This window comes from Trichosurus vulpecula, chromosome 1, assembly GCF_011100635.1.
Source record: "Trichosurus vulpecula isolate mTriVul1 chromosome 1, mTriVul1.pri, whole genome shotgun sequence".
NCBI lineage: Eukaryota > Metazoa > Chordata > Mammalia > Diprotodontia > Phalangeridae > Trichosurus > Trichosurus vulpecula.
The window spans coordinates 477,734,950-477,762,832 of NC_050573.1; the positions used below are offsets into that span (position 1 = coordinate 477,734,950).

The following is a 27,883-nucleotide window of genomic DNA, read 5'->3' on the forward strand; positions in this document are numbered from 1 at the left end:
GTCGATGCTTTCTTGGGGGTATTGACTGTTGTGTTCTTCCAGGATCTCAGAGACAGAGTGGGGACCTGCAAGGCTTCAGTGCTCTCAAAGTGGTTTGATCCAGGGCAAAAATCTGACTACTGTCCCACATGGTGTGAGCTCAGAAAGTTCCTGACATGGATTTGGGTCTGGGCAAGAATAGATTGCCTCTAGATTCAGCTCCTATAAGTCAGCTGGAAAGCTCTTTTGGTTCAGAGTACCAAAATTATAGGCTTTCTTTTGGAATCAAATTTCTGCCTTGGTTATTCCTCTCCAGGCTGGGCTAGATGCTGGAAACGAGACCCTGATCTGTTCCTGGGGTCTGACCTACACCACTGCTCTTGCTACTAGCTGGGTCGGTGATCTGGAACTGGATAGTGAGAAACACAGCTGCCAGTTGATACCTGGTCCTATAACAGTGACCAGCTATGAGTCTGACGTAAGTCTGGGAGCTTCTCTTTCCCATGTGGTACACTGCTGGATTGATCCCATCCCCAGTGTTCACAATCTTCCTTGTCTCTCTCCCTATGTTGAGCTAGGTTGGAGAAATGATGACTCGCTGTGACTTCTTCTAAATTTCCCATTAAGATTTGGTCTGGTTTTTTAGATCTGTTTAGAAGAATTTTGTGGAAGGTGGCTTGGCATACTAGTTCCTACAACTTTGATACCTTGGTTCTGCCTAAATCAGATCTATCTGGCATATATCTATGTCATGAACATGCTGCAGAAAATGTTTAGCTTGTATATATTCATCAAATATTAACACAGGGCACCATGCTAAGAACACTGGCTTTGTGATTTATGATTAGGCCTATAAAATGGACCACAAAAATGTATAAATAGGGCTTTCTAAGACAGATAAAAACATATCTATTACATATTTTTTTCAGACACATGTATTGAAATTTAAAATAAATATATTTTTGACTTTAACAAAATATGTACTGAAGTATATCAAGGAAAACCAAAATTACATTGAAATAATGACCCTAGAAGAAAAAACAAACAAACCAAAACCAAAAACAGAGAAGAGCAAAAATGCTGAAACCAATGAGTTTCTAAAAACAGAGGACACTGCTTTGGTGAGGTTAGAGGTATCATCATCTTATACTTATGTAGCCTGGGCCTTTGAGCATGCCTTTCTTGCTTCCTTTAAGTCCCAACTAAATTGCCTTCCCTTATTAGAAGCTTTCCCAAACCCTTATTAACTCTACTGCCTTCCTTTCGTTAATTATTTCCTATTTATCCTGTATATAGCTTGCTTTGAATATATTTGTTTGCAATGTGTTTCCCTCATTAGATTATAAGATCCTTTAGGGCAGGGACTATCTTTTGCTTCTTTGTGTAAGCCCAGTACTTAGTGCAGTGCCTGGGACACAGTAAGTGCTTAATAAAAGATTGATTAATATGTATATATGTGTGTGTGTTTATACATATACATATATCTCTGTCTGTCTTTCTATCTTAGCTATCTATCCATTGGTTCTGGATGACTTTTGCAGGGATAATAGCATTTCTGGGCTCAAGGGAAGAATATAATCCTGTCTGGGAATCTGACCTTTTGTCAGGGTAACTATAGACACTCTTTCCTAGGATTCTTTTGGTCACTGATCATGAACTTAGGTGGGAGAGAGGCTTCTGGGATTATTAGCAAAGGATCTTAGTTCAAGAGAGTGGGAGTTGGGGGTCAGCTATTTTTGGTATGGGTACCATCTAGTGAAGCCTCTCTTCCCTCTTCTCCACTCTACAAAGACTATGACAGCTGCTATTTAGAGTCTTATTGCAACCACCTCTTTAGCAAACAGGCCTATGATCATGCTGACAGACTGTAAGAGAGTAAGCTATGACTGTTGAGATATTTACCCCTTATCCTTCCTTCCCTCACCTCTGGTGACCAAGTAACGCATCTGAAATCCCCTTTTCTCATCTCTATGAAGGCAATAGACAGGGTCTAAATCCTTCTCATATTCTTGCAGTCAGAAGCATTTCGCAGTGGCTGCAGTTATTTCTTATTTTTCTTATAAAATGTATTTATTTGGTATTTGTCCTTTATAAAATCCAGTGGGCAGACACTCCCAGAAGCCTCCTCCCCAGGGATCCACTTGAAGCTCTGTGTTGCTTGCTTCAGCCTTGGTCAGAAGTTGACGTGATTGCGGATGTCGTTAATTTGCTTCACCATCTCTCGTCTGTGCTCACCCTCTTCCTTCAGAATGGTCCGGATGCACTTGAGCTGGTAGGCGCGGAGCGTAATGGTGGGCTTCTGGGGACTCGTCCCCCTTTCCATCTTTCTCTGCTGGTAGTCCTTCTTCATTGTGACCTGCTTGATGGCGTTGCCCAGGTGCCGAAGCTGGTCGGGGATCATCTGAAGCTCCTTCTTCATCTCCCTCTCGCTGTCAGAGAGGACTGGCAGCTGGGAGTGGAAGCTTCGCAGCAGCTGCTTCATCCTGTTCATGAGATCTTCCTGGCGCTCCTTGGCCTCCTCGTATTTTTCTGCCAAGCGCTCAGCCATCTCTCAGAGACTTTTCCTCTCTTCTCGGCAGTAGTTGAGATCTTCAAGCTGCTTGTTCTGGCCACATAACAACTTCACCCTCCGCTGGATCTCCTCTTTGACCAGGTCCTGCTTCAGGATGTACTCGTCTCGGAATACCTGCGTGGCCCGACTGAGCAGCTGGAGGCATTCTTCAGGGGGAGGCGCCACATCCTTGTCAGAGGATTTCAGAAACACAGGATTGGCTGCATTGCGCTGCAGGGTACCCCGGGTGTGTTTCTCAAAGGAGTCCTGGGTTTCTGCCAGGATGCGCAGGGGAGACTGTGCCATGCCGACGTCCTCGCGGGCACAGAGCAGAGGAGGAGACGTGGGGTGGACCGTACTTAGCACAGGCCTGGTGAGGCACTCATAGGTGTTGGTGACACACACCATCGTGGGCCCCAAAACATCAGACACGATCCAGAAACCTCGGATGGGAGCCGGCTGCCTGCAGGGCAGGGGCTTTGCACAGAGGATGTGCTCTACAAAGCATTTCTGTTCAGCAGCGTGTTCTAGCAAACTGTCTTTATCTTCCTCATCTGACCCAAGAAATTTGTGAAGTTTGTGAATCCAGGTCAGCCCGGTTGCAATTATTTCTAATGAATTGTGCTGGTCATTATTTCCTGCTTCCCCTCCCCCTCTGCTTTCAGTTTGCCCCATCTTGCTAATGTCTGTCTCATAGATAGATAAAATAAATTAGTATGATAACTTTGAGTTGTTATTTGGTTGACAGAAGTTAGGAACAAATGCAATCTGGATAATGCAGTAGACTTATACAGAGGCAGGAGTGGGGTGGGTAAGCAGCTAAGCAATGCTTTCTCCACCAGGAAGTTACTAACCCAGTAGAACTTCTTTGCTATAATCTTCCTTAGCCAGCCCAAGGTGATGAGCAGAGACACATTAGGAACTTGATGAGAATCATAGACCTTCTCCCCTAAATGAGTATTGTGTTATTTGATGAAGATAGGTGTGCCCTTCTGGAATGTCTTAGTGGTGCACTCCCGGGCTCCTCACTTACCATACATTTTCCCTAGACTATTGTTAATGAGTCAAAAACCTAGGATGAAATGAGAAGAAGAGAGGGAATTGCCTTGGTGCATTTCTATTCCCCCTTATCCTAGTCATTACATCTAATGAATCCCTATCACAATATCCTGTTGCATATGAAGAGCCAGATTTCACATATCACAAGGTATTCATGTCTTGTGTGGAGAACTCTCTTGCTCCCCACGCCAGCTCGCTTGCATGCTCTCTCTCTCACATCCATGTTGCACATATTTTTTTTTAAGAGTATTGGACACTATGATATTTGAGGTACTTTCACAAATTTTCTAACAGTATACTTCCCCTTGGTATTAGAGGACATAGGCAAATGAGAGAAACTGCTGGGATCTTGTTTTCAACAGATTTACTATGAAGTAATATATTTTTCAACAAGTCATTTAATAATATTTTTATATATTAACTTAATCCTTATTCCTTATTCTACCAATGAGTCTCACGGGATTTTCTTGTAACTATTCTCTAATAGGTTTTTTAAACTGGCTAGTATATTCAGTTCCTCCCATAGTCTCTAAAAGATAATATTTATTACCCATCAGGGAACCACTGAACAGCTCTAAGCATTTCAATGCCTTTGATTTTTTAGCTTTATTGGTAATGAGTTGAAGTAGAAAATTTGCTTGGTGCTTACTACTTAGAATCCCCATTTTCCATAGCCCACTGTGAGAAATCTCTGGGAAGAAAAGGAATCCCTAAGACATCCCCTACAGAATAATGAACAGCAGAAACGAAAACTTTCTAAGAGAAGAATCATGCCAAAGACCTAACTTACCTATGGGTAGTCTTCAAATGGCAGGGGCATTTTCTGTCACATTTGATGCCATAGATCCCGTCGTTACACAGCCTTGCCTCACAGTACTCTCCAGTGTAGCCAGGTTCACAAAGACAGGCTCCACTGATGTGGTAACACTTCCCACCATTCATGCACTGGCAAATTTCGGCACACTGCATTCCAAATGTCCCAACTGGGCACTCATCCTGGCACCTATTGGACAGAGAGAGATAGAGAAATGGAACTGAGGGAACTTGTATATATTATTGCTATAAAAATGAATAATAAATTTAAATTTAAAGCATCTCTGATAGGGAAATTATATCTAAATTATAACAGACTATTTGGATTTTGCATATATTTTATAATTGCCCATGACATTTTTTTTAAAATTTAGATTTTTTTCTGGTTATTCATGTGAAAAGTATCATTTATCCTACCTTTATATTTTGATTACAATAGAAGTACTAAGTTGACAAGAGAGAGAAAGACAATATAAGAGAAAGCATCTTTGTAGCACCTACTAGAGAATAATGAAGTACTCATAAAGGCATCAGGAGTTGCATAGATACTGTATCTTCCAGGTGCCAGAGAAGGACAAAAAAAAACTGACCAAAAATTAGCCCCACTTGCCCAATATGGAATCTAAAACACTAAAAACATTCTAATTTAATTTCCCACTACCAATAGAAGCATTTTTGGTGACTGTGAAACTCATTCTCAATATTCCTGGATCCCATTCCTATGTTTGATCTTCAAATTAGGCCATGACGAATTATTCTTCTTTCCAGAAATGAAATGTAACCCTAATTGTTCCTCTTCCTTTAGAGAATTTTGTATTTTGATTCTGAATAATAAGCTCAAGCAACAACTGGTCTCCTTAAGAAATGCAGGCTCTCTGCTAAGACTCTGTTGACACTTCAGGGTCAATTTGCAGGACAAGTTTTGCCAGTGCGGAAAGGTTTGGGACTTTCAAAAACATAACATTTGGCAAATGGGGATATTACTTGCCTATGAGAAATGGGCAGCCAAGTGGCACAAGAAAAACGAGGATACAAATTTAGTATATTTGATCTCCTTTGAGACTCAAATTATTCTTTGTAATTTAAAAAAATAGCATTGCAGATCTGCCACAATATAAAGACGTGCTCTGGTGAAAGTAAATAAGGTAGAAAAATGTGTTGCTGAGGAGGAGGAGGGGGAGGGAAACAGGGCTGGCAGTGACAGCATGGACCATGTTGGAGGACAAACTGTAATCATCTCTCCACGTAAAGCACCAATAGATCTCATTGCTGCCCCATGTATTTCTTCACTAGGTGAGAAGACTGTAGTTGTCTGCAACAGAAAAGGTACTTTCTTCCCAAGAATGAGTGAGAGACAAAGAAAATAAGATGTTCCTCCAATACAGTGCCCAGCACAAATAAGGTACAAATTGTGGCTAGAGGAAACACTTCTTTGAGGATGAGTTAAAACTAAATCCAAGTTGGACATATAGACCAGAATTTAATTTTTCAAATTTCTTTTGAGGCAACTAGTAATAAGATGATAATAATAAAAAGAAAAATAGAAACTAATACTAAGCATGCTAAAATAAATACCAAATGAGTGGAGAAAAAGACATTTTCTATAAGTCTGAGTATATTTAATGATTAGATATTATGAATCACAGGACAATTGGGGGTAAGCTAATCAAAGTTGAGAATTAAGTATTAAAAATTGAATTTTAAAATCTGATCTATGTAATATGGACTACTGTACTTTATTCCAATGTCATTTCACTTTTCTGGTGAGCAATGATACACGTATATTTCATAACTGATGAAAATGAGGGGAAGAAGTCCAATCCAAGTTGGTATTATAAACATTTCACAAAACCTGGAGAGGCAAAATAGTTCATTCAGTGCTTACATAAATAATTTGTAACCTGACTCATTTTGTTTCTGTTTTCATTTCTCTTATTTGTTTGAAATATAAAAGATTCAGATCTTTAAAGCTTTTACTGGGGTCAAATATATACTTATTTTCTTACAGACATAACTATTATTAACTTTCTTCTGCACACGACATGCTGGAAGAAAAAAGGATAAGAATTTACAAAGGCTTCTTAATTCCCTATTTATAAAAGGATTTTTTTTGGCCATTTATAACACAAACTAGTGGTACATTAACCAAAGATTAGGAAGTTAAAACTGGATCAAGACCAATGGTTACAGAAGTTTTCTAAAGAAAATGATCTCTCTGCCAAGGTATGAAAACCATTCATAGCAATTCCCTATAATTTGCTAGTATTTATTTGGCACTTTTAAGCTAGTCACCCTAAAGGATAGAAACAGGCTAAGAATATAACATTTTTGCTTCTTTTCAACCCTATTAATGAAAAAAATCCTCTACATTTTTAATATTCTTTACTTCCCAGTGTCTGAAGGCATGAAACTATAGGCAGACAAGTTGCTAAACTGTCCTACCTGCCTTCAGCACTAGCTTTAAAGATGATGTAATTGCAGGAGACTCCAGATTCCTTTTTCAAAACATCTTACTCAGCTGGAAAAAAATAAACTGGATAAACTCATTAAATCTTTGATAAATTAGGAAAAAGGGCCCCTCTTTTAAAATTTTAAGTTCTAAAAATACTCATCTATAACCTAAAGCATATGTTTGATCTTGTTCTAAATATAGAGGGAAACATTCATTAAGTCAACCTAAAAGTTTTATATATAGGTGATGGGGTTAATCTGGCGCTTCCCTATTAGAAAAATGGAAATTTACAATTCACAACAAATTTAGATACACAAAACAGCATGTATCATTTTAATAATTTTATGAAAATCCCAAAATCATAAATTATACTTTATAAAAGATGTGAATTCACATGGGAAAGCTGCAGAGTTTCCTTTAAATTGATCATACTTTAATATCCATTCTTTAAATTTACCAGTGTCTTTCGTGTGCTTGGAATCATAAGATTTCATAAAACTACATGAAATAAATATACTGGTACTTCATTCATTCATGGAATGGGAATAAATTTGAGTTGGGTCCATGAGGTGGCAAGAAAAAACAACTGAGAGGATGAGGATTGGATGAGGGTGGCAGTTAGTGAGAATGTTTAAAAATATTTTTGATATTATTTTTAAAATAAATGTGCATTTTTAATGAGGGAATTCCAGTCCGGCAAATCGGAATTAACTTTGTGATGAATCAAGTTTCGTATATTACAATGTAAATTTCAAACATTTCAGGACAGTTTCTCACTTAGGAAACAATTTTCAAACCTTGGGGGCCTAAGTAAGTACATTCATATATTTATATTTTAAGAAATAGATGCATGGCAAATACACCATATATCATTTCAAGTATCTGGAATTAAAGCTCTTCTGGAGATATAAAAAAATTTTGGTAGAAATCAAAACCTTACACAACCACTGATAAAATGAGGATTTTCACTAGTGATCATTACTATATTCTTGTATCTCAGGCCTCTATTACCACCCCACAACTCTTTATCATCTGCAACTTATACAGGGGGCTCTATCTTAAAATTCTTCTGCCAGCTTCTATCCATTCAACTCTTTTACTACAGTTACTTAAACTCTTCCCTTAATGTCTAAACAAGAAAGCAGGGATAAAACATGAAAGTTCCTAATTTATTGCTATATTTTTATTTAAAATATTAGCTCAGAAAATAGGCTTTGCTGAAGTTCTCCTTGACTCTCCATTCAGGGACTCCATTGTTCATTAACTACATTTTATTATGCACCAACCATGTACAAGACAACAAATTTCATTCTACAGAATGTAGGCTATACATGCTAATGGAAAGAAACATTAGACTTGAAGCCAGATTGGTTCTATTCTCAGCTGTGCCACCTAATAGTTAATAATAACATTGGGCAATTATAAACTCTCCGAAGCTATTTCCTTATTTGCAAAATGCAGATAATATTTGCAGTACATTCTTCACACAGCTATTATAAGGATCAAAAGGGATAAACAGTAAATAAAAAGTAAATATTAATAACAAGGTACTACATTAGGCAATCAATGTTTGTCATGACATTTCAGGTTCACATTAGTGTTAATGGTGTTAGGAGGTTCCCTGAGTAACTTCCTCAGATGAATTCCATGGAAAGCTGAAAAACCATTCTCTACTTTTATTCTGACTCATCTGGATGTCATTAAATGTGCCCTCCACTATTTCCTTCCAATTTTTCCTCAAGGAGGAAGGCATTTCATTTTGGTATTTCTAGGGCTGCTCCATTTTGATTTGTTTTTCATGATTTGTTTCTTTTCTCTGTTTCGTTTGGTTGGAAGAGTTTCCCTCATATCCTGGGAATGCATGGCTGGAAAATGCATGTGGTGAGGTGATACTTACTCCCTAGAGCACAGTGGTTTAACCACAGTGATTAAGTTCCTGCTGACATCTCATAACAGGTTAAGTGGGATACAAAAGACCCATAAGACTATATCCTCCCTTTTCACCAATCTCTTCTATTTCCCTCACTCCATATATTAGAACCCTCCATTCTTTTTTTTAAGTGGCAACTTTTAAAAATCTTATCATTGTTTTTATTTTGGAATACAATTGCTAACAGTAAAGCCTGTAATAAGATATTATTGGTTCACTAAAAAGCAACCATTACCACTTCAGCCACAACTGAAGCACCTTGTCACACTCCCTCTGGTTTATTTCACATCAAGTTAATTTAATCTAATGTGCATTTATTAAGCACCCACTATATTAACATACTATATTAGATACTTAGGATATGGAGGTTAAAAGGAGACAATTATAGAATGTAGGAAGGAGAAGAGACCTCAAGGGTCATCCAATCCTTGCTCTCAAAAAGTTTACATATTACAGGGGAGCAGTTGCTATAACATGTTCACAGAAACGTTTGTATAATATGTGGTTAGGGAATGTAGGGTGAAAAAGTGAGAGCAAAGTGCTCTTGGGACATTTAAGCAGGAGAAAAGCATTGATTGTCCTCTTCATCCAGCGGAAATCTCTCCCCTTTTATACTTAACATCTAAATAAGAACTAAAAGAAGTTTTATTCCCTTTCCCCCAAATTTCAAAAAGGAAGGCATATAAAAGTTTCCCTCTCTACAATTCACTTAGGTTTTGTTATTCCATATATCTAGTATGTCCATGTTATCTGTAATTTGAGATTATAGTCTTCTAGTGGGATGAAGTTAGGTCCTGTTTAACTTAAATTATTAAAATCTTATACTGTGTATGTGCATTTCAGTATGAATGGTATAGTATGTATGTTTAGCATCTATATAGCACTTTAAGGTTTAGAAAGTTCATTCCTCAGAGGTAACCATTGTAAATATTCTTCCCCTGTCTCTCCCTTTTTACAGATGAGCAAACTAAGAGGTTTTAGAGAGATTAAATGACCCCTTCATGTTCTACAGAGTCAGGATTTAAACTCAGCTCTCCTGACTTGAAGTCTAGCACTCTACTACACCACACTGCCTCTACTGTTTGAGCCTCCTTTTTAAGCTAGTAATTCCCCTTAATTGATTCATCTTTATAGTACGCAACAAATGCAATAAAATCTTATCTATCCCAAACAACCACTAGCAACTTCGCTTATAGTGTATATTGATACATTATATCAAGAAATATAGGCTTGAACCAAGAAGCAAAAAAAAGGCATCTGAATAACCAAGATATATTACATTCTATGCATTAAAACTTGAGCACTTTGCTCAGAGAAGAGCTTCCCAAGCCCTTCTTCGGAAACCTATTTACTCTTATTTTCCATATGATTCTAAAAATTTGGGAACTTTTATTTCCAAATCCATAGGTGATTAGAGGAAATTAATTTCAAGGGGGTAGACACTGGGAATAAGAGAGGCAGATGATGATATGTTGACAACAGGACAGAAAAACTATAAAAATTAGACACAAGAACTCCAAAAGTTTAGCCACCAAGGAATATTTAGAAATAGATGGGGAAAATCATCCTTCAAAAACAATAGGGCATCAGTGTATTATAGACTAGCAATTTTGCTGATTTTCATTACAGTAACCTTGAATTATTAAGATAAAGGATGTTTAGTATAATTTAAGAAGGCAGAGAATCATATAATATTGTTTAGGAAGATTTCTACCCCAAGGTTGTTTTTTTTCAACCTCAGCACCAGTACTGGTAAAATATTCAGTTACTCAAAAAATTATACTGTAGGATAACTTATTGCTTTACAATTGCAAATAGCCGTGATTTCATGGTACTAAAGAGGAAAAATATGACCAGTTTCATTTTGAAGCAACCTTAATAATTATGATAGATATGACAAACATTCTTATGAAATAATAAGGAAGCTTATGAAGCAAAATATCTTAGAATGTAAAAGATGGATAACACAGAATGTTATAACCTCCTTGCTATTGTGTAATCAATTCTCCTTTTAAATTTATAAAACTGCAAAGCAGTGGCAGGTAGAATTAGAACCGTGCTCAAGGCATCCATCTTTTTCTTGTCTAGCAAGAAAGATCTCTTTTGGCTCTTTCTGATCTGGTGCCTTTTTAATATTTTTTAACATCTACAAATGTCTCTGTGTTTAAATATGCTTTTAACAAACCTCAGATCAGTGTTCTCATCTATTTGAGATGGTAAGTTCCTGAATATTAAGGAGGTACCAAACTTGTTAGCCTACTTTAAAGAACACTCAGTACAAAGTCATAAACAGGAGGATATTTTATTAAATCCTTCTGGAAGATGATCAAAGATTCGTAAGACATGCTGTGGATGTTTAATAAACATAACTGAAGATTGAGATGATGGTCACATAGTGTTACTTGGACCATCAAAACTTCCCTTTTAGTTCTGTTGTCAAAGGCTAAGTAGATAAAAGTGCCTTTCTCTTACCGTTCTCCAGTATAGCCTGGACTGCAGTGACATTGACCTGTGGCTGAGTCACAGGTGCCTCCATTATGGCATTGGCACTCCTGGGAACAATTCTTTCCAAAGCGACCTTCAGGGCAAGGCTGACCACACACTGTGCCCTGCATTGAAACAGAATCTGAAAATAAGATGGAACTGCAGCCAGGGAAGGGGAGGAAAAGGGAAAGATAAGAATGGAGTGAGGGGAAGTGAGTAAAAGGAAATTATATTAATGGGAACTTGCAGTAGATTGATTATTTCTCTTAAAAATGATATATAAGTCTTTCTTTTCTATTGGAAGCTTGAAGCTGTTTCACATTTACCCAATGCCAATGAGGAGATAATCTACAGAAATACTGAAAACTGAAACTATTCAAAACAATAATCACAAACCTTCAATTAATTTTATATTTTAAAAGGACTAATTTTTCCTGCATTATCCATGTGTAGTAAGTTATCAATATTTCCTGAGTACTTGCAGAAGTAAAATCCATCAGTTTAACTGAACTTCTAAATACTTTATCAAGTTTCAAGAAAGCATATGCCATTGTTCCTCCCTTACTCCAGTAAATCAACAGAATGAAGTTTTAAATATGTAAGCAAAATGTTTTATATTCTGCGACTGTTTAATATGGTATAAATTTCTGTCGATGGGTCAATAAAGAAACCAAAGTAATTAGCTGAGAAGGTGGTATGCCCATTAGCAGTCAGGCCACTGATAAGGAGATTAGCCTAGTGGTAGAAGATTTCGGTTTTGTATCTAAAGATAATTGTTCTTGGTGGGGAAGGAAGGAAGAGAGTTTCTACCTCTCTCTCCTCTTCCTCTTTTCAATGGCATAAGAGAACAATAGGAGACAAGCATTCCAACATGAAGCAGAAAGAGACACATCAAGGTGTGGTGATAATGTGATTAAAGACCTTTCCAGCCCATTCAATAGGCCTCAGGTGGGGCCAGTTAAGAGAGGTCTGATTAGAGGCAAGTCTACACCTTTGTGATGCCAATCACTGATTAAAGATCTTTCCCATACCCTTTTGCTAAGTAGATGCTAAGCCTCAAGCCCACACCCTTTTGCTGACTGGGTATGAAGCCCTCAGGCCCTAAAAAGAGTATATACACCCAGAAGGTAGCCATTGAGAACTGAGAATTCAGAATCCAGGCCAAGGAGAAGTAAAAACTCTGAAATGACAGAGCTGCAGAAAGAGTGTGGAGTGGAGAGTGGAAACCAGGGAGCTGCAGAAACCAGAGAACTGAGTGGGGAGAGAACACAAGCAAGCAGACAGTTAGGATTCATGAGTGTTTATGGGGAGGCTCCCGCAGAGGGGAAGGTTACAGGATGACTTGGTTCCTTGTTATAATACTGTGTTATAATTTCCTTGTTGCTACATTGAGGTGACTGGTTTTGGAATATAATTACTACTATATCTAATTGGAGTTATTGGTCATGGGGTTTGATCCTCTGGTGTCTAAATAAATCTTATACTTCCTCTGCCTTCTACCTAGAGAGTTTTCCATAATTTGTGATTCTGAACCATACAGGCATGTTCATGGTCTTCCTTGAGGTCATGAATCTTGCCTTACTGATACACAAGGACAGACATGGACAGCTATAGCCACAGATGAGGGAGAAGTAGCCTCAAGACACATGACTCCCTCTTGAACCAGAAAAGGAGGGCTGCAGACTCAAGAAAAGACTTCAAGCAACCAGGAGTTGTAAGATTATCCTCTGGCCAAACATTCTCTAAATGTGTACCTCATGAAAACTGTACTCTCAGTTTGAGCCCACTTTTCCTCTGGACTTGGTGAATATTTGTGGGAAAGCATGTCTGGGATAAATAGGGGAAATGTTTTGTATTATATCACATGTTTCTTATTACGTCATTTTAGTAAATACTCTTTTTCTAAAAGCTAGTTTAGGTTGCTTGCTGATAACCAGTGGAAAAAAACAAATGCCAGTACTAGAATATCCTCTTCCTCCTTAAGGCTGTCCATAGAATCCTGACAGGAGAAATAATAACTGCCTTCTACAGACACTGCCTGACAGAGTACGGTCTGGGAAAGTGGCCAGGGATTAGGTGGGCATGCTTATACCATCATTTGTTAAATTTCTTTTAATGTGTTAAAACTTAAGATTAAAAATTTTTGAAAGCAATTTAACACAGCAGAAGGAAAAAAATCAGAAGAGCATATAAGCACTTAATGATTTAAAAAATAAAAATACATTTTTATACATTGTATCATATAACAGCCCAATGCTTTCATTGTACAAAAGAAGAAACTGAGACTGATAGAAGTCAAGAGATTTGCTCAGAGTCATACAGTCAGTATGTCTGAGGCAGCATTAAAACCAGGGACTTCCTATCTTTAACTCCTATCTCCTATATCACACTGCCTCTCTTTGGACATATTCTTTTTACTTAACATTCATAGTTGGCACTTAATAAATGTTTATTGAAGTTAACTGAATGATGAGATCAAAGAAATAAGTTTAAGTATATTCATAGGGATACCTTACACATAGCTGGCACTAAATTCAACAAAATTTAAGTGCCTACAAGTACAAAATGTATGCTAGGAACTGGTGATACAAAGACATAAACCAAAGAAGTTTCTACTTTCTAGGCAGTGACAGTCTAATTGGCAGTGGCAGGTGGGAGCAGGGTAGAGAAGACAGCATATAAACAGGGCATTCTCTCCGGCTGTCCCTACGCTTGAAATTCTCTCCTTTCTCTGCTTCAACTACTGACCTCTGTCTTTCTTTAAGTCCCAACTAAAATCCCACCTTGTACTAGAAGCCTTTCCCGACCCCTCTTGATTCCAGCGCCTTTCCTCTGTTAATTATTTCCTATTGATCTGCATATATTAGTTTGTATTTTGTCTCCCCCATTAGATGGTGAGTTCCTAGAGGGCAGGGACTGTTCTTTGCCTCTTTTTGTATTTCCAGCATTAGCACAGTTCCTGCCATGTAGCAGGTGCTAAATAAATGTTTACTGATTGACCTGAGGAGGAAGAAAGTACTAACAACTGGGAGAAGGTGGAAATCAGGAAAGGGCTCACAAAGGGCTCACATCAATGGACATATTAAAAGACAAACGACCATTGCAAATGACACAACTTGCAAAATTTTTGACTAATAGAGACTGTCTTTTCCCTCTCTAAAAATGAAAACTGTGGACAGTTTGAAATTGAAGTTTACTGAATACAAGATAGTTTTATAAACATTTTGTAAATGTTTGCTGTAGAGTCCCCATGATGGCATTGGGAAATACATCTCTTTTGAATCCTAGCAATTGGCAAAGGGCAATTGGTATGCTAATTAGATATCTTTCTAAAAAAAATTTTTCTTTGCTATTTAAAAATAAGAGAAGGTATATCATAAAATCTTAAGCTTAAAAGGTTTTCATATTTTAGATTGATCCTCTTGCCTTCAACTGGGACCATCCATGGAGCATCTCAGAAATATAAGGATCTATCCTGTTTTCAAGAACCTTTAAGTGAGATGATTTGGGAAACTATTTAAATAGTTTATTACCTTTGTATTCTTTGTGAATGTGGAAAATTCCTATGTACATAAACATCCACATGCAAGGCAGTAAGAAGCCTTAAAACGCGAATAACCCCAACATTTTTAGGCGACACTATACGTCATCTACTTTATTCAAAGTTACCTGCTGACTGGAGAATGCTGTTGTGGAATGAATTGGGCTTCGATATTTTTGAACTGCTGCTTCAATGTAACAATTTAATTCTGAGCATATTTAATAATTCTTTCACATCAACAGGATGAGTTGGTTCAGTGTTTACCATAGTTGATTCTTTATAGCTACAATACGAACATCTTTATTTCTTGTAAACTTACGCTTTTGCACAAGTTTCTCTCTCATCCAAGTATTTTCTTTCTGCTTATCAAGTCTAATTTCTGTTTAAAATCTCAACATTTTATAGAAAACTGAGTCAAATATATAAGAACACAAGTCATTCCCCAGTTGATAAATGGCCAAAAGATATGAATAGGCAGTTTTCAGAGGAAGAAATTAAAGCTATCTACAATCATACGAAAAAATGCTCTAAATCACTATTGATTAGAGAAAATGCAAATTAAAACAACTCTTAGGTACCACATCACACCTAACAGATTGGTTAACACGACACAACAGGATAATTATAAATGCTGGAGAAGATGTGGGAAAATTGGAATGCTAATGCATTGTTGGTGGAATTCTGAATTGATCCAGCCATTCTGGAGAGCAATTTGCAACTATGCCCAAAGGGCTATAAAAATGTGCATACCCTTTGACCCAGCAATACCACTTCTAGGGCTGTATCCCAAAGAGATCATAAAAATGGGAAAAGGACCCACATGTACAAAAATATTTATAGCAGCTCTTTTTGTGGTGGCCAAGAATTGGAAATTGGGGGATGCCCATCCATTGGGGAATGGCTGATCAAGTTGTGGTATATGAGTGTAATAGAATACTATTGCGCTATAATAAATAATGAGCAGGCAAACTTCAGAAAAAACCTGGAAAGATTTATATGAACTGATGCTGAGTGAAAAGAGCAGAAACGAGAGAACACTGTACACAGTAACAGCCACACTGTGCAATGACTGACTTTGATAGATTTTGCTCTTCTCAGCAATGCAAGAATCTAAGATGACTCCAAAAAGACTCATGATGGAAAATGCTATCCACGTACAAAGAAAAAACTATGGAGTCTGAATGCAGATCAAAGCATACTATTTGCTGTCTCTCTTTTGCTGTTGTTTTGTTTTTTCTCTTTCTTGTGGTTTCTCTCATTCTTTACAACACACTAATGTGAAACTATGTTTAATATATGTATGTACATAGGCAGTATATGTAGAACCTTTATCAGATTGCATGCCATCTTGGGGAGGAGAGAGGGGAGGAAGACAGAGAAAATTTAAAACTCAAAAGCTTATGGAAGTGAATGTTGAAAACTAAAATTAATTTTCAAAAATTAAAAAAAAATAAAATCCCACTATTTTCTGAATACTAAAGTGACTAAGCAAAACTTTGTCTTTTTCTTCACTTCTCAATAACATATGTGGGCTTCGTAACATCATTTATTTTTCAATATTGGTTCCATGGGCATCAGCTTCTTCTGAATCAAGTTGATAATTCCCTTTTCAAGTTCACTTGATATATCTGTGACCATTTAGTCCACATTTGTAAGAGAAAATAGTTCTGCTGCTCTATATCTTCATGGGATTCTTTTATCCCACTTTTGTGACTTAACTGATGATGAGGTCACATTTACTGTTTCTGGAATCTGAGATGACCTTTATCTCTGGCCCTGGCATCATTTCCCAAGTCTGATTTTTTAGAATTCAGTTTTTGACAGAACAAAATCTGTATTCCTCTTTTTGGTACTTTGATTAATTATATCTGTCCACCCACGACAGAATCTCAACAGAAGAAAATTCTGCTTCTTTGCTTGTATTGTGCTAGTGGCAATTTTGTATTAGATGGATGTGAACTCACTTCTCTTGGTCTTTCATCTTTATAAGTGCAATAATTTTGTCTGTGCTTCCATTTTAAAACAGGTATCTATGGACTTACGTCTTTAGATTGAGTGTAACTCTCTTGCTGAGCTTCTTTATACAAGTCAGGAAAAGATCTTTTGAAGTCACTCAAAAATGATTTTTTTTAAAAACTGAGTTACTAATTACACTCTAAGTCCATTGCTCAAATATTTTCAAGTATTTATTCTCTGACATGATCTTTGCTAAATGTGCCTTTGGCCCAGACCATCATTGTACTCCTCTTCTCCTTGGGTTATTCTAACTAGGTTTGCTCTCTCAGATTGTATCACCACCAATTTTAATAGTAGTAGGCTATCTACATACATCACAAATTTGGACAACAATTCTTCATATTTCTGGGTGGTACTGTTAAAGCTAGAAAATGCCATCTCAGTAATTAGGCTAGCTCCACAGCGATGCTTTAGCTTTTGCAAGCATTAGATATGATTTCAACTTTTCTGCTCTGACATAAGACCTCACAAATTCAAAAGCAAGTCCCTCTGGGACTTTTCACTAAATTACACATTTTTTGTCTTGCTCAAGATGTCTGCTAGCCTTTTCATAGTACTGTAGCATACCAAGTCCAAATCACTACTGATTCTTCTTCAGGAGGACAGGGATCCATTCTGTGCTGAAGACGTTCCTAATTGGAGCCAATAATATATTTGTACTACAGAAATTCTACATTTGACACCTACAAGGGGCCTAGGTGTTTTTCTTTTTTGCAAGCTTGTCTTTTAGGTTCTCTACTGGCAATCTCATTTTCTAAAATCTGCTCATATTAAAAAAATCAACTCCTTCACTCAGAGAGTGGTTTAGAGGTCATCTTGCAGGTATTATCCTCTTCCATCACTGTATCAGCAATTTTTGAGTCTAGTAACTAATAAAATACGGATTGAGCAGTTTCTCCTAGTCGTATCCTGCTATTACTCCACATTTTTCCAACTCCTTTAAGTTCTTTTAAATAATATTTAATATCATAATTCTTACTCTTAGTATTTACTCCTAAGAACAAAAGACTTCTTTACATTTTCATATCCATCACCCCACAATACTAATTAATATGTCTGCCTCCATTTATCAACTAGTTATAACAAAAAAATTAGCAAACAAATAATGCTAAACCAATCATTATGCAGACTATGCAGTAATAAACAACTGTTATATTTAATTAATATTTACAAAACAAAACAGTAAAAATAAGCAAGTTCATGTCATTTGTCATTAGGAGCATTCCCAGGTACTTTGAACTTATTGTTCTATGAGTTATAATGGCCTTGCAATGAGAAGACATATTTATGGACAAGAAAAAAAAATCTTGGATAAGTCTGCACCTTTTTAGAAATTGTTATAACTATCCACATGTAGTCTAGGTACAATGGTCACTCCTCTCTTTAACTGTTCCTGGCTCATTTTTCTTCTTAATTTTCATTTTTGGTTCTAAGGCATTCTGATTTAAGATTAAGAGTATTATTTAATTTTTAATTTAACTATAATTTAATGTAAGAATATTAGAACCAATAGAAATGCATAGTCCTTTTAACTAATTAATCAATTAGCTCAGAGCCCTCATCCCAGGTTATAAAGTAAACCAGAGAAACCTCTTCTCCCATAATCTCTCTCTCTTCTCTCTTTTAATCACCCTATTCTAATTCAGTAAATATCAATGTACTAGTTATACAATTAAAATCAATAATCCAAATATATTTAAATATTATATCTTAGTGAGAAAGATTGCAGCTAGAGTTACTACTAACCATCAATTACAATTATTGCCATCTCACCTCTGGAATCACAGTCCCACAACTTGGCTCCCTAAGGAATAAAGTTAAAATCTCTTCTCAAGAATTCTCTTTATAATGTCACTTTGCAAAATGAGAGTTAAACTCAGTTTTCTCAAGAATTGTCATTTTAGTCTCTCAAAGATAACAGCTAACTCCCTCAGTCTCTTCCAGAAAGAGACCTATAATCTCAGGGTATTGCTTAGGGGCAATGAAAGCTTATATTATTTGTCTGTCTCAGTAAGTCTGAGGAGAAGGACTTAAGACCATGTCTTCCTGACTCCAAGGCTAGCCCCCTATCTTTTAGGTCACACTCTCTTTCAAGCTGTCTTCTTGGGTTTCCCTCTTCCAGTTTATCTAGTTAGGGAGCCTAGAAATTGACTTGAAAGAAGTAGATACTTGAAAGAAAAGATGAGTACATCTTTGACTTAGTTTAAAAGGAAAACTTACCATCCAACCATCAGGGCAAGAGCATTCACCAGTGACATGATGACACACTCCTCCATTTTGGCAGGGGCATCTCTCTTCACACTGTGACCCATGCTTGCCAGGAGGGCAAAGATCCTCACAGCTGAAGGATTAATGTCCAACAAATGACACTGTTATTTACAAAGCCACATTACCTTCAACCCCTAATATCAGTGTTATATTCTGTTACGGGCTGAAGCTCCATGATATGAATTGCTGAAAAATATTCTCAGAATATTGTTACTCAATAATTTATTATGACTGAATTAACATAAACATAACATGAATTAACATAAACTGTTAACATCAAAGTATTAATAATATGATTTGGCAGGACCTACTCTTGCCATCTATTCTCTCACATTTAGGCAGGACCAAAATTAGATCTTTCTTGAGAAATAAGAATTTGTCCTATTTGTAAAAAGCTCCAGATAACTACCGTTGGTGACCACTGCCCAATGTTTAACAGTCCTTATGACTGAACTTAACCCCTTGTACTTTATTTCAAACCAGCTTCCTCTTCCTTTTCTGACTTCAATTGGGAATGCAAACAATTTCTCTGTATTCTTTGTGAAAGGGTCTTTCATATCATTGACAATTATTTTTAATCACGACTCAGTTTTTTCTTCTCTAACTATGAGTTACAGAATGGTTGCTTATTTGCATTAGTAGAAAGAATTTCCTCAACAGAAGCTCCTTTCTTATACTGAAACTACAATTTTAGAAAAGAAAAATTGTGCGAGGCACCATGTTAGGCTGTGGATAAATAGCCTCTGCCTTTCAGGAGTTTACGCTGTTATTGGAGGATGCAGTGTGTACATTAATAAGTATAATACAATATATGGGAATGAAGTGTCAAAGGAGATAAAAAATACTCTAACAGTTTGAAGGGGAAGGCAGTACCTTTCTTTGTTGGTTTTGTTTTATAACCATTGACTATTTTTGTGGCTTCTCACAAAGGGAAGAATATTATTTTCTCCCCTCCTTTCCTAGTCTTACTTCCTTTTTGCCAATGTATGCTGTCATGCGAGAATGTTCCTGCTACAAATGGGAAATAGTGACGGAGGTTTCTAACCTAATTGTTTCTCTTTCCTATGTATGGAAACCAAATATGGAGAAAGACATATATTTATTTAGTTCACCAATGAGTTAAATTTTGACATCTTTATTCTTCAATAATTTCCTAATGTATTCACAGTATGCCCCAAAAAATGCCACATGGGGAAAAAAACACTTAAGACTGGTAATTTCACGGGTATCCACACTAATAAAATCACAGGTTCTCAAGTAGTAAAGCAAATGGACACCCTTTTCACAGACATGACAGGTCAAAACTCTTCCTTTCATGGGTTGGTCAGGCAAGAAGAATTTATCAGTTAGCAGACAACTTCAGGGGTTGAGCCTTTTAGAACCTGGCCAGGCAGGTGCTTAGATGATAGGCATAGTTCATCACTGGGCAAACACTCAAAGCCTTTCTAGGTGTGCAGGCCATGCCAAAGCATAGTGATTGCAATATAAGAAAGGAGCTTCTGTTGAGGAAATTTCCACTACCAAAACAGATAAGCAACCATTCTGTACCTTATAGTCTAAGAGAGCTGCCAAGGACACAGAAGTAAAATGCATCACCCAAGGTCATACAACCAGTATGTAGCAGGCCCAGTATGTGTTAGGGCAGGATTTGAACCCAGATTGTCTTTAACCCAGGCCAGCACCCTATCCCCAAATTTTGAAGAATGAGTTGAATCTATGTAAATTAAACACAACAGAGAGAGCGAAACATGAATAGAAAAAAAAGACTCTGGAACTTAAAACCTGCTCAAATAAGCTGCCAAAGAATATTGAAAACTTTTTTCTCTACTTTGATAAAGTAGAAATAAAGGAAAACACCCATCTTCACAATGGAATATGTCCAATGAAGGTAAAATAGCAGGGTGGTATTAACTGAAAGAGCCCTGGACTTGAAATAAGGAGGAAAATGAGTTTGAATTCGTTCTGACACTTACTGATTATGCAACCATAGGCTTTCCTCATTTTACAGAAGATACTCTAAAGATGAAGTGACTTGGCCAAAGTCACACAACTAGCAGAACTAGTATATGAATGCAGGTCTTCTGATTTCAAATCTAGTGCTCTTTCATCTATACCACATCGCCATCCAGCAATTCAATAACCAGTCATTTGAGAGAGAGAAAACATGTGGAAATACAGATGCTTTGGATGAAGAGATGCTTCAGATGAGAGGACTGTTCTTAATGACATTCTGCATGTTCCCCCCCCCCATTTATAATGGTATTCCGCATCCACCATACACATCACTCACAAGGCTCCAGTATATCCAGGAGGGCATCTACATTCTCCAGTCACATGATCACAGGTTGCTCCATTCTGACACTGGCACTTCTGGTGGCAGTCATTCCCATAGGTGCCCTGGTCACAACGATCTTCACAGCGCCAGCCCTTGAAGCCTGATGCACAGTGGCAGGCTCCTGTGATAGGGTTGCATAAGGCTCCATTTTTACATTGGCAGCGACTGCTGCAGTGAGGACCCCAGTGGTCTCGGTCACATGCTGAGGAAGAGGAAATGGGATCATTAAAGACTTTCAGAGTTATACTGCATATCACCTCAAGCAAATGAAGGCAAGTTCATTTTATAGTTATTTCTCTCCTTCCTATTTTCATGATGGGGTTCTTTGAGACCAATTGGTTCTTGCTTTAATTACCTGCCAAGTAAAGTTCAAACTCCTTAATGAAAGTAAAGGCAATCAAGACTTTCCATGATTTGGTCTCAACCCACTTTCTTTTCTTTTTTTAAATTAAATTTTATTTTTAAACAAAGATTAGCTTTTTCTTCCTTTCCCTCCCCTATCTCCACCATGAAAAACCAAGAAAACAAGGCCCCAGTTATGAGCATGTATAGTAAAACAAAACAAAATTTTTCATTGGTCATGTCTTTGAAAAAAATGTCAAAAATCTGTGCTCTGATTCCATCGCCTCTCTATCTGAAGGTGGGTAGCATTTTTCATTGAATCCGCAGAAACTGTGATCATTGTGTTGATCAGAGTTCTCAGGTTTTTTTTTAAATACATACATACATACATATGTTTTAATCAGCCAAGATCTTCCTTCTCACCCTCCTACCCCAACCCTCTCATATTGAGGACAACAAGAAAAACAAAGCCTTTAAATACATGTAGTTAATGAAAGCAATTTTCATTTATCCGTGCCCTAAAAATATTTGTTTCATTCTGTTTTCTGGAGTCCTTTACCTCTCTTTCAGGAGGTGGGTAGAATGTTTCATCATTAGTATTCTGGAATCCTGGTTGGTCATTACACTGATAAGAGTTCAGCACAACAGTAATCCACCATATCCATATATCATAACTTGTTTATCCATTCCCCAATTTATGGGTACCCCCTCAGATTCCCATTCTTTGCCCCCTCAAAAAGAGCTATAAATATTTTCTGTACGTCCTTTTGTACATTTTGTTTTGCTTAGGACCAATCCCTCCCTTGGGGCAGTTTGATGGCTCAGTGGATAGAGTGCTGGCCCTAGAGTCAGAAACACATGAGTTCAAATCTGGCCTCAGACATTTACTAGCTGTGTGACCCTGAGCAAGTCATTTAACTTTGCTTGCTTTAGTTCCTCATCTATAAAATGAACTGGAGAAGAAAATGGTAAACCACTCCAATATCTCTGCCAAGAAAATCCCAAATAGATTCATGCAGAGTTGGACACAACTAAACAACTGAACAACATAGAATGAGTGGGTCAAAGAACAAATCATAGAAACAATGAATAATTTCATTAAAGAGATTGACAACAATGAGCCAATATTCCAAAGTGTGTAGGATGCAGCCAAAGCATTACTTGAGGGAGATTTTATATATCTAAATGTATACGTCATTTAAAGAGAGAACGGGAAGATCTGAATGGTCAATAATGTGTTGAATGTGGCTACTTCAATTTAATGGGGGATCAAGGAAGGGGAATTTTGTTCATTTATTTTTGAAGCAAAATAAATAAGATAGGTATTGGACAGCCAGGTTGCGCAGTGGATAGAATGCCAGACCTGGAGTCAGGAAGGTCTAAGTTCAAATCTGGCCTCAGACACTTATTAGCTGTGTGACCATGAGTAAGTCACATAACTCTGTTGGCCTCAGTTTCCTCATCTGTAAAATGAGTTGAAGAAGGAAATGGCAAACCACTCCAGTATCTTTGCCAAGAAAACCCTATGGACAGTAAAATCCATAGGGTCATGAAGAGTTGGACATAGCTGAACAACAAAAAAAACCTTTTTTTCAAATTCCTATAATAAAGGCACCATTTCTAAGCTATATAAATAATTGGTTCAAACTTATAAAACTAAGAGCCATTCCAAATTGGTAAATGGTCTAAGGAGATGAATAGATAGTTCTGCAGAGGAGAAACACAAACTATTTATAGCCATGTAATAATGCTCTAAATTATTACCAATTAGAGAAATTAAAATTAAAGTAACTCTGAGGTTCTAATTCACAACCAAAAGGGAAGGAGTAGAGAGCGACAGAATTTGGAACTCAAAACTTAAAAAAATGAATGTTAAAAATACTTTACATGTAATATGGGAAAAAAAAGATTATTTAAAAAAAAGAATACTCCAATGAAAAGAGGATTTAAAAGAGACTGGGGAAATCACCTCAATTAACTTACTGAGGGGAAAAAAAGGGATACTACAGTTTGGCATAAAATCTAGAATGATTTTTGTATTAAAGCAACAGTCCTCTGCAGAGTGAACTACAAGATTTAAGGAGCTATTACTTGAGAAATAGATTCCATGCTATCTTTGAAATAAAATGAGTACAAGTGTAAGCCAGCTTAAAAAGAAAAAAGATCTACTAATTCCCAAACAAGAAAGTCCATACAGTAAAAACAGTCCAAGACAGAAAATAGCAGGTGGAAACTTACCACTGGAGCAGTTGGTTCCACCCCAGCCAGGCTCACACTGACAGGTGTTTGGAGCAATACAGCGGCCATGGACACATTTATCAGCACAGTGGGCTATCAGAGAAAAATCAATAAAATAAAGGAACTTTAGACACACCAAAAAACACTTTTGCTGCGCAGCTGTCTTATATCCTAGTCTCAACAATCACTTAAAAAAACATTCATGCTTGAAAATTTTCTTCATTGAAAGAAGCCTAGCAATACCAGATTTCAAACTATATTACAAAGTGGTAATCATCCAAACAACCTGTTACTAGCTAAGAAATAGAGTGGTAGACCGGTGGAATAGATTAGATAATTTTCTTCATTCATTCTTCAGCCTTTTTCTTTACTGCATAACCACATAATTTACCCTTACTTGAAGATTTCAAAGTATAGCCCTTCATTTCTGCTCTTTAAATTCTATTTCACAAGGGTCAGCTAGGTGGCGCAGTGGATAGAGCCACCAGCTCTGGAGTCAGGAGGACATGAGTTTGAATTCAACCTCAGACACTTACTAACTATGTGGCCCTGGGCAAGTCACTTAACCCAGATTGCCTCAAACAACAAAATAAAATAAATTTTATTTCACAGTAAGGAACAGAGAACCAAAAAGAGAAAATGGGGTATCCAATATTTATTTAATCAGCATTTATCTAGTCTATGATCTGTGTGTGGTTATAGACTTGTGTTTCACAACATAACACAGCAAGATGTATTCATGACTTTGTGATTTATGAGAGACAGAATAAATACACAAATAAATAGAAATACCTTGAAACAAATAGGAAAGTTAAGCCCCAAATAGGAATGTTTTCAGAGAAGATCACCAGCCCTGATGAGGAAAACTATAGTACTCTGGGCAGGGCATGGAGAAGAAATGTTTCAGGGCTGTGAGGTCTCTGTCAGTGAAAAGCTGCATTCTAAAGGTCCCATTTTTGAATACCTACAGGGTATAAGGAAATGAAACCCTGGACTTACGAACCTGGAATGCATATGTTAATTCAAATTGTCCAGTTGTCCTAGCCAAAATGGCTATATAATAGCACCAAGTGAGTTTGGCAAAGACATTCATAATAAAGGGGAGCTCCCATCCCAATTCCTATCACAAACAACTTATTCAGTAGCAGTGAAGATAGTATCAATTAAGGATATCAATCTGACTAGAGACCCAAGTAGCCACGGTAATGTGGGGTTGCTTGGACTTAAAGGCATCTCTAAAGACAATGAAACAAATACTGACTTAGGATGAATTGAGAGACTGTATAAATTTTTTAGAATCTGTGGATTATGGTCCATGAGATAACTAATGTGACAAAGCCAAAGCTCTAACTCCAATCACCTCACGTACATTTTTCTTGTGCATGGTACTAACACAGGGGAACAAGCCTGCATGTGCAGTCAACTGAAGGAACTCAAAGAAACTGAGAAATGAGAAGTGTGCCCAAGGACAAACCAGTCCCAAATGGACTAAGGATCCAGACATCCTAATACAAGGAGGAAGCCAGAGAGGCAGGGCTACATTTTGTTTAATTATATCGAAGGTGGCCACATGCACATAAGAGAAAGAAGCAATAGCACTACAGCATCAGCTCCGAGAAAAGGAGATGGGGTTAAGGAAGGATCTTTACATGATCCCACAAACAATGAACACGATGTCATTAGCAATTCTTTTTTATGGTCTTTTTTAACAATTAATTTTGAAATTAGATACATAAAGACAAAAAAAAGAACATTTCCATGTACACAGTGCAATATAAAAGGAGGATTCACTATAAAACCATGAATTACATTTCACATTGTTAACTTTTTTAAAATAACTATAGAAGTACTACAGAGTTTTCAAAGCTACTCTGCTTTCTATGCTTCCTTCTAAATTTTCTTTTATTCTCTGCTGCATACTTTTATAATTTTTCCTCCTTCAAGATGGCTATCATTAGACGCAAATACGTGTTTACGTAGTGTACAACAATACTATATATGCTTCTATTCATCAGTTCTTTCTCTGGAGGCAGATGGCATCTTCCTTCACAGGTGCTTTGTAGTTAATTTGAATATTTATTATGTTCAAAATGACTTAGTTACTCAAAGTTGTTCTTAAAACAATACTGCTGCTACTGTTCTACCATTCTTGGTTCTGCTCATTTTGCTCTTCATTATTTCATGCAAATCTTTACATGTTTTTCTAAAGTCAACGTGCTCATCATTTCTTACAGGGCAGTAATATTCCATCACGATCATATACCACAACTTGTTTAGCCATTCCCCAATTGACGGGCATCCTTGCAATTTCCAGTTCTTTGTCACTACAAGGAGAGCTGCAATAAATATTTCAGAACATGTAGGTTCTTTTCCTTTTTCCCTAAGCATCTTGGGAACTAGACCTAATAGTGGTATTGCTGGGTCAAAGGGTATAGACAGTTTAATAACTCTTTGGGAATAATGCCAGATTGCTCTCCAAAAGGGTTGGATTAGTTCATAGTTCTACCAACAGTGACTTAGTGTCTCAATTTTTCCACATCACCATCAACATCTGTGGCTTTTCCCTTCTATGATTTTAGCCGATCTGATAGGTGTAAGGTGATATTTCAAGGTTGTTTCAATTTGCATTTATCTAATCAATAATGATTTAGAGCATTTTTTCCTAGAAGTATAAATTGTTTGAATTTCTTTGCTGGAAAACTGCCTATTGATATCTTTCGACTATTTATCAATTGGGAAATGACTCATAGTCTTATATGTTTGACAAAGTTCCTTTATATATTTGAGATATGAGATCTTTATCTGAGATACTGTCTATAAAAATTTTTCTCCCAATTTTCTGCTTTCCTTCTGATCTTGGCCATACTGGCTTTATTTCTATAAAATGTTTTTATCTTAATATAATCAAATTTATCCATTTTACACCTCACAATGCTCTCTATTATTTATTCATAAATTGTTCAACTATCCATAAGTCTAATAGATAATATATTCCATGTTCTTCTAATTTTTTGTGATATCTCCCTTTACATCTAGGTTGTATATGCCTTTTGCCATTATCTTAGTAAATGGTGTAAGATATCGGTCTATACCCAGTTTCTGTCACAATGCTTTCCAGTCTTCCCAACAATTTTTACCAAATAATGAATTCTTATCCCCCAGATTTAAGTCTTTACACTTGTCAAACAAGTTCTGCCTCTGACACTATAGCTATGTGACCATGCTGAAATCACTTAATCTCTCTGAGCTTTTCAGTTGTCTCATTTGTAAAATTAGGACAATCATACTCCTTACTTCAGAGGATTGTTGTGAGGGTCAAGTGAGATAATGTTACATACATTACACATGCTTTATATAAGTACTTTCAAACCTTAAAGTGCTATGGAAATGCCAGTTATTCTTAATTTACATAACTAGGTGCTCTTTAAATATCTCAGCACAAATTGGTAAGAAAGGGGAGGGGGCCCATAACAAAGAAGGGAAAGAGCTCCACTTGAGATGCTGAGCGAATAATTATATAACATTCCACCAATCTTAACAGTCCTCTCCAAGAGAGAGAGCTGGCTTATCCTGGGCTCCTTTTTATCACTTGGTCAGGGAAATCAGGTCATTGACCTGCTGTACGACCTATTCTAATGACTGATCATCAGTTTTCAAAGAGATATTTGTTAAATAATTGTAGCTAAATTGGTCACTGTCTTGAATAATCTTTTTTTTTTAAACAATCTCTTGCTTTTTCACTGCTTGCCTTGAGCTAAACCATTTGAAATTTAGTGCCTGTCTAGAAAAACAGACTTGTACTTCTCCAACTCTTGCAACCTAAGAATGCCCTAGATAAGTGTCAAAAGGAAGGTCAACTGCCCATTGACTCTTCT

General features: G+C 36.9%; 1 protein-coding gene across 1 annotated transcript in view; it reads right to left on the reverse strand.

Annotated features, from left to right (window-relative positions):
* MEGF10 (multiple EGF like domains 10) overlaps positions 1 to 27,883 on the reverse strand; it is a 91,276-nt gene that overhangs the window by 52,069 nt on the left and 11,324 nt on the right. Inside the window, exons 4-8 of the mRNA XM_036762622.1 lie at positions 24,009 to 24,101; positions 21,384 to 21,630; positions 19,046 to 19,166; positions 11,257 to 11,393; positions 4,380 to 4,592 (exon numbers count right to left, since the gene is read on the reverse strand). Coding sequence (XP_036618517.1) covers positions 4,380 to 4,592; positions 11,257 to 11,393; positions 19,046 to 19,166; positions 21,384 to 21,630; positions 24,009 to 24,101 — 811 coding nt within the window. The remainder of the gene's footprint in view (positions 1 to 4,379; positions 4,593 to 11,256; positions 11,394 to 19,045; positions 19,167 to 21,383; positions 21,631 to 24,008; positions 24,102 to 27,883) is intronic.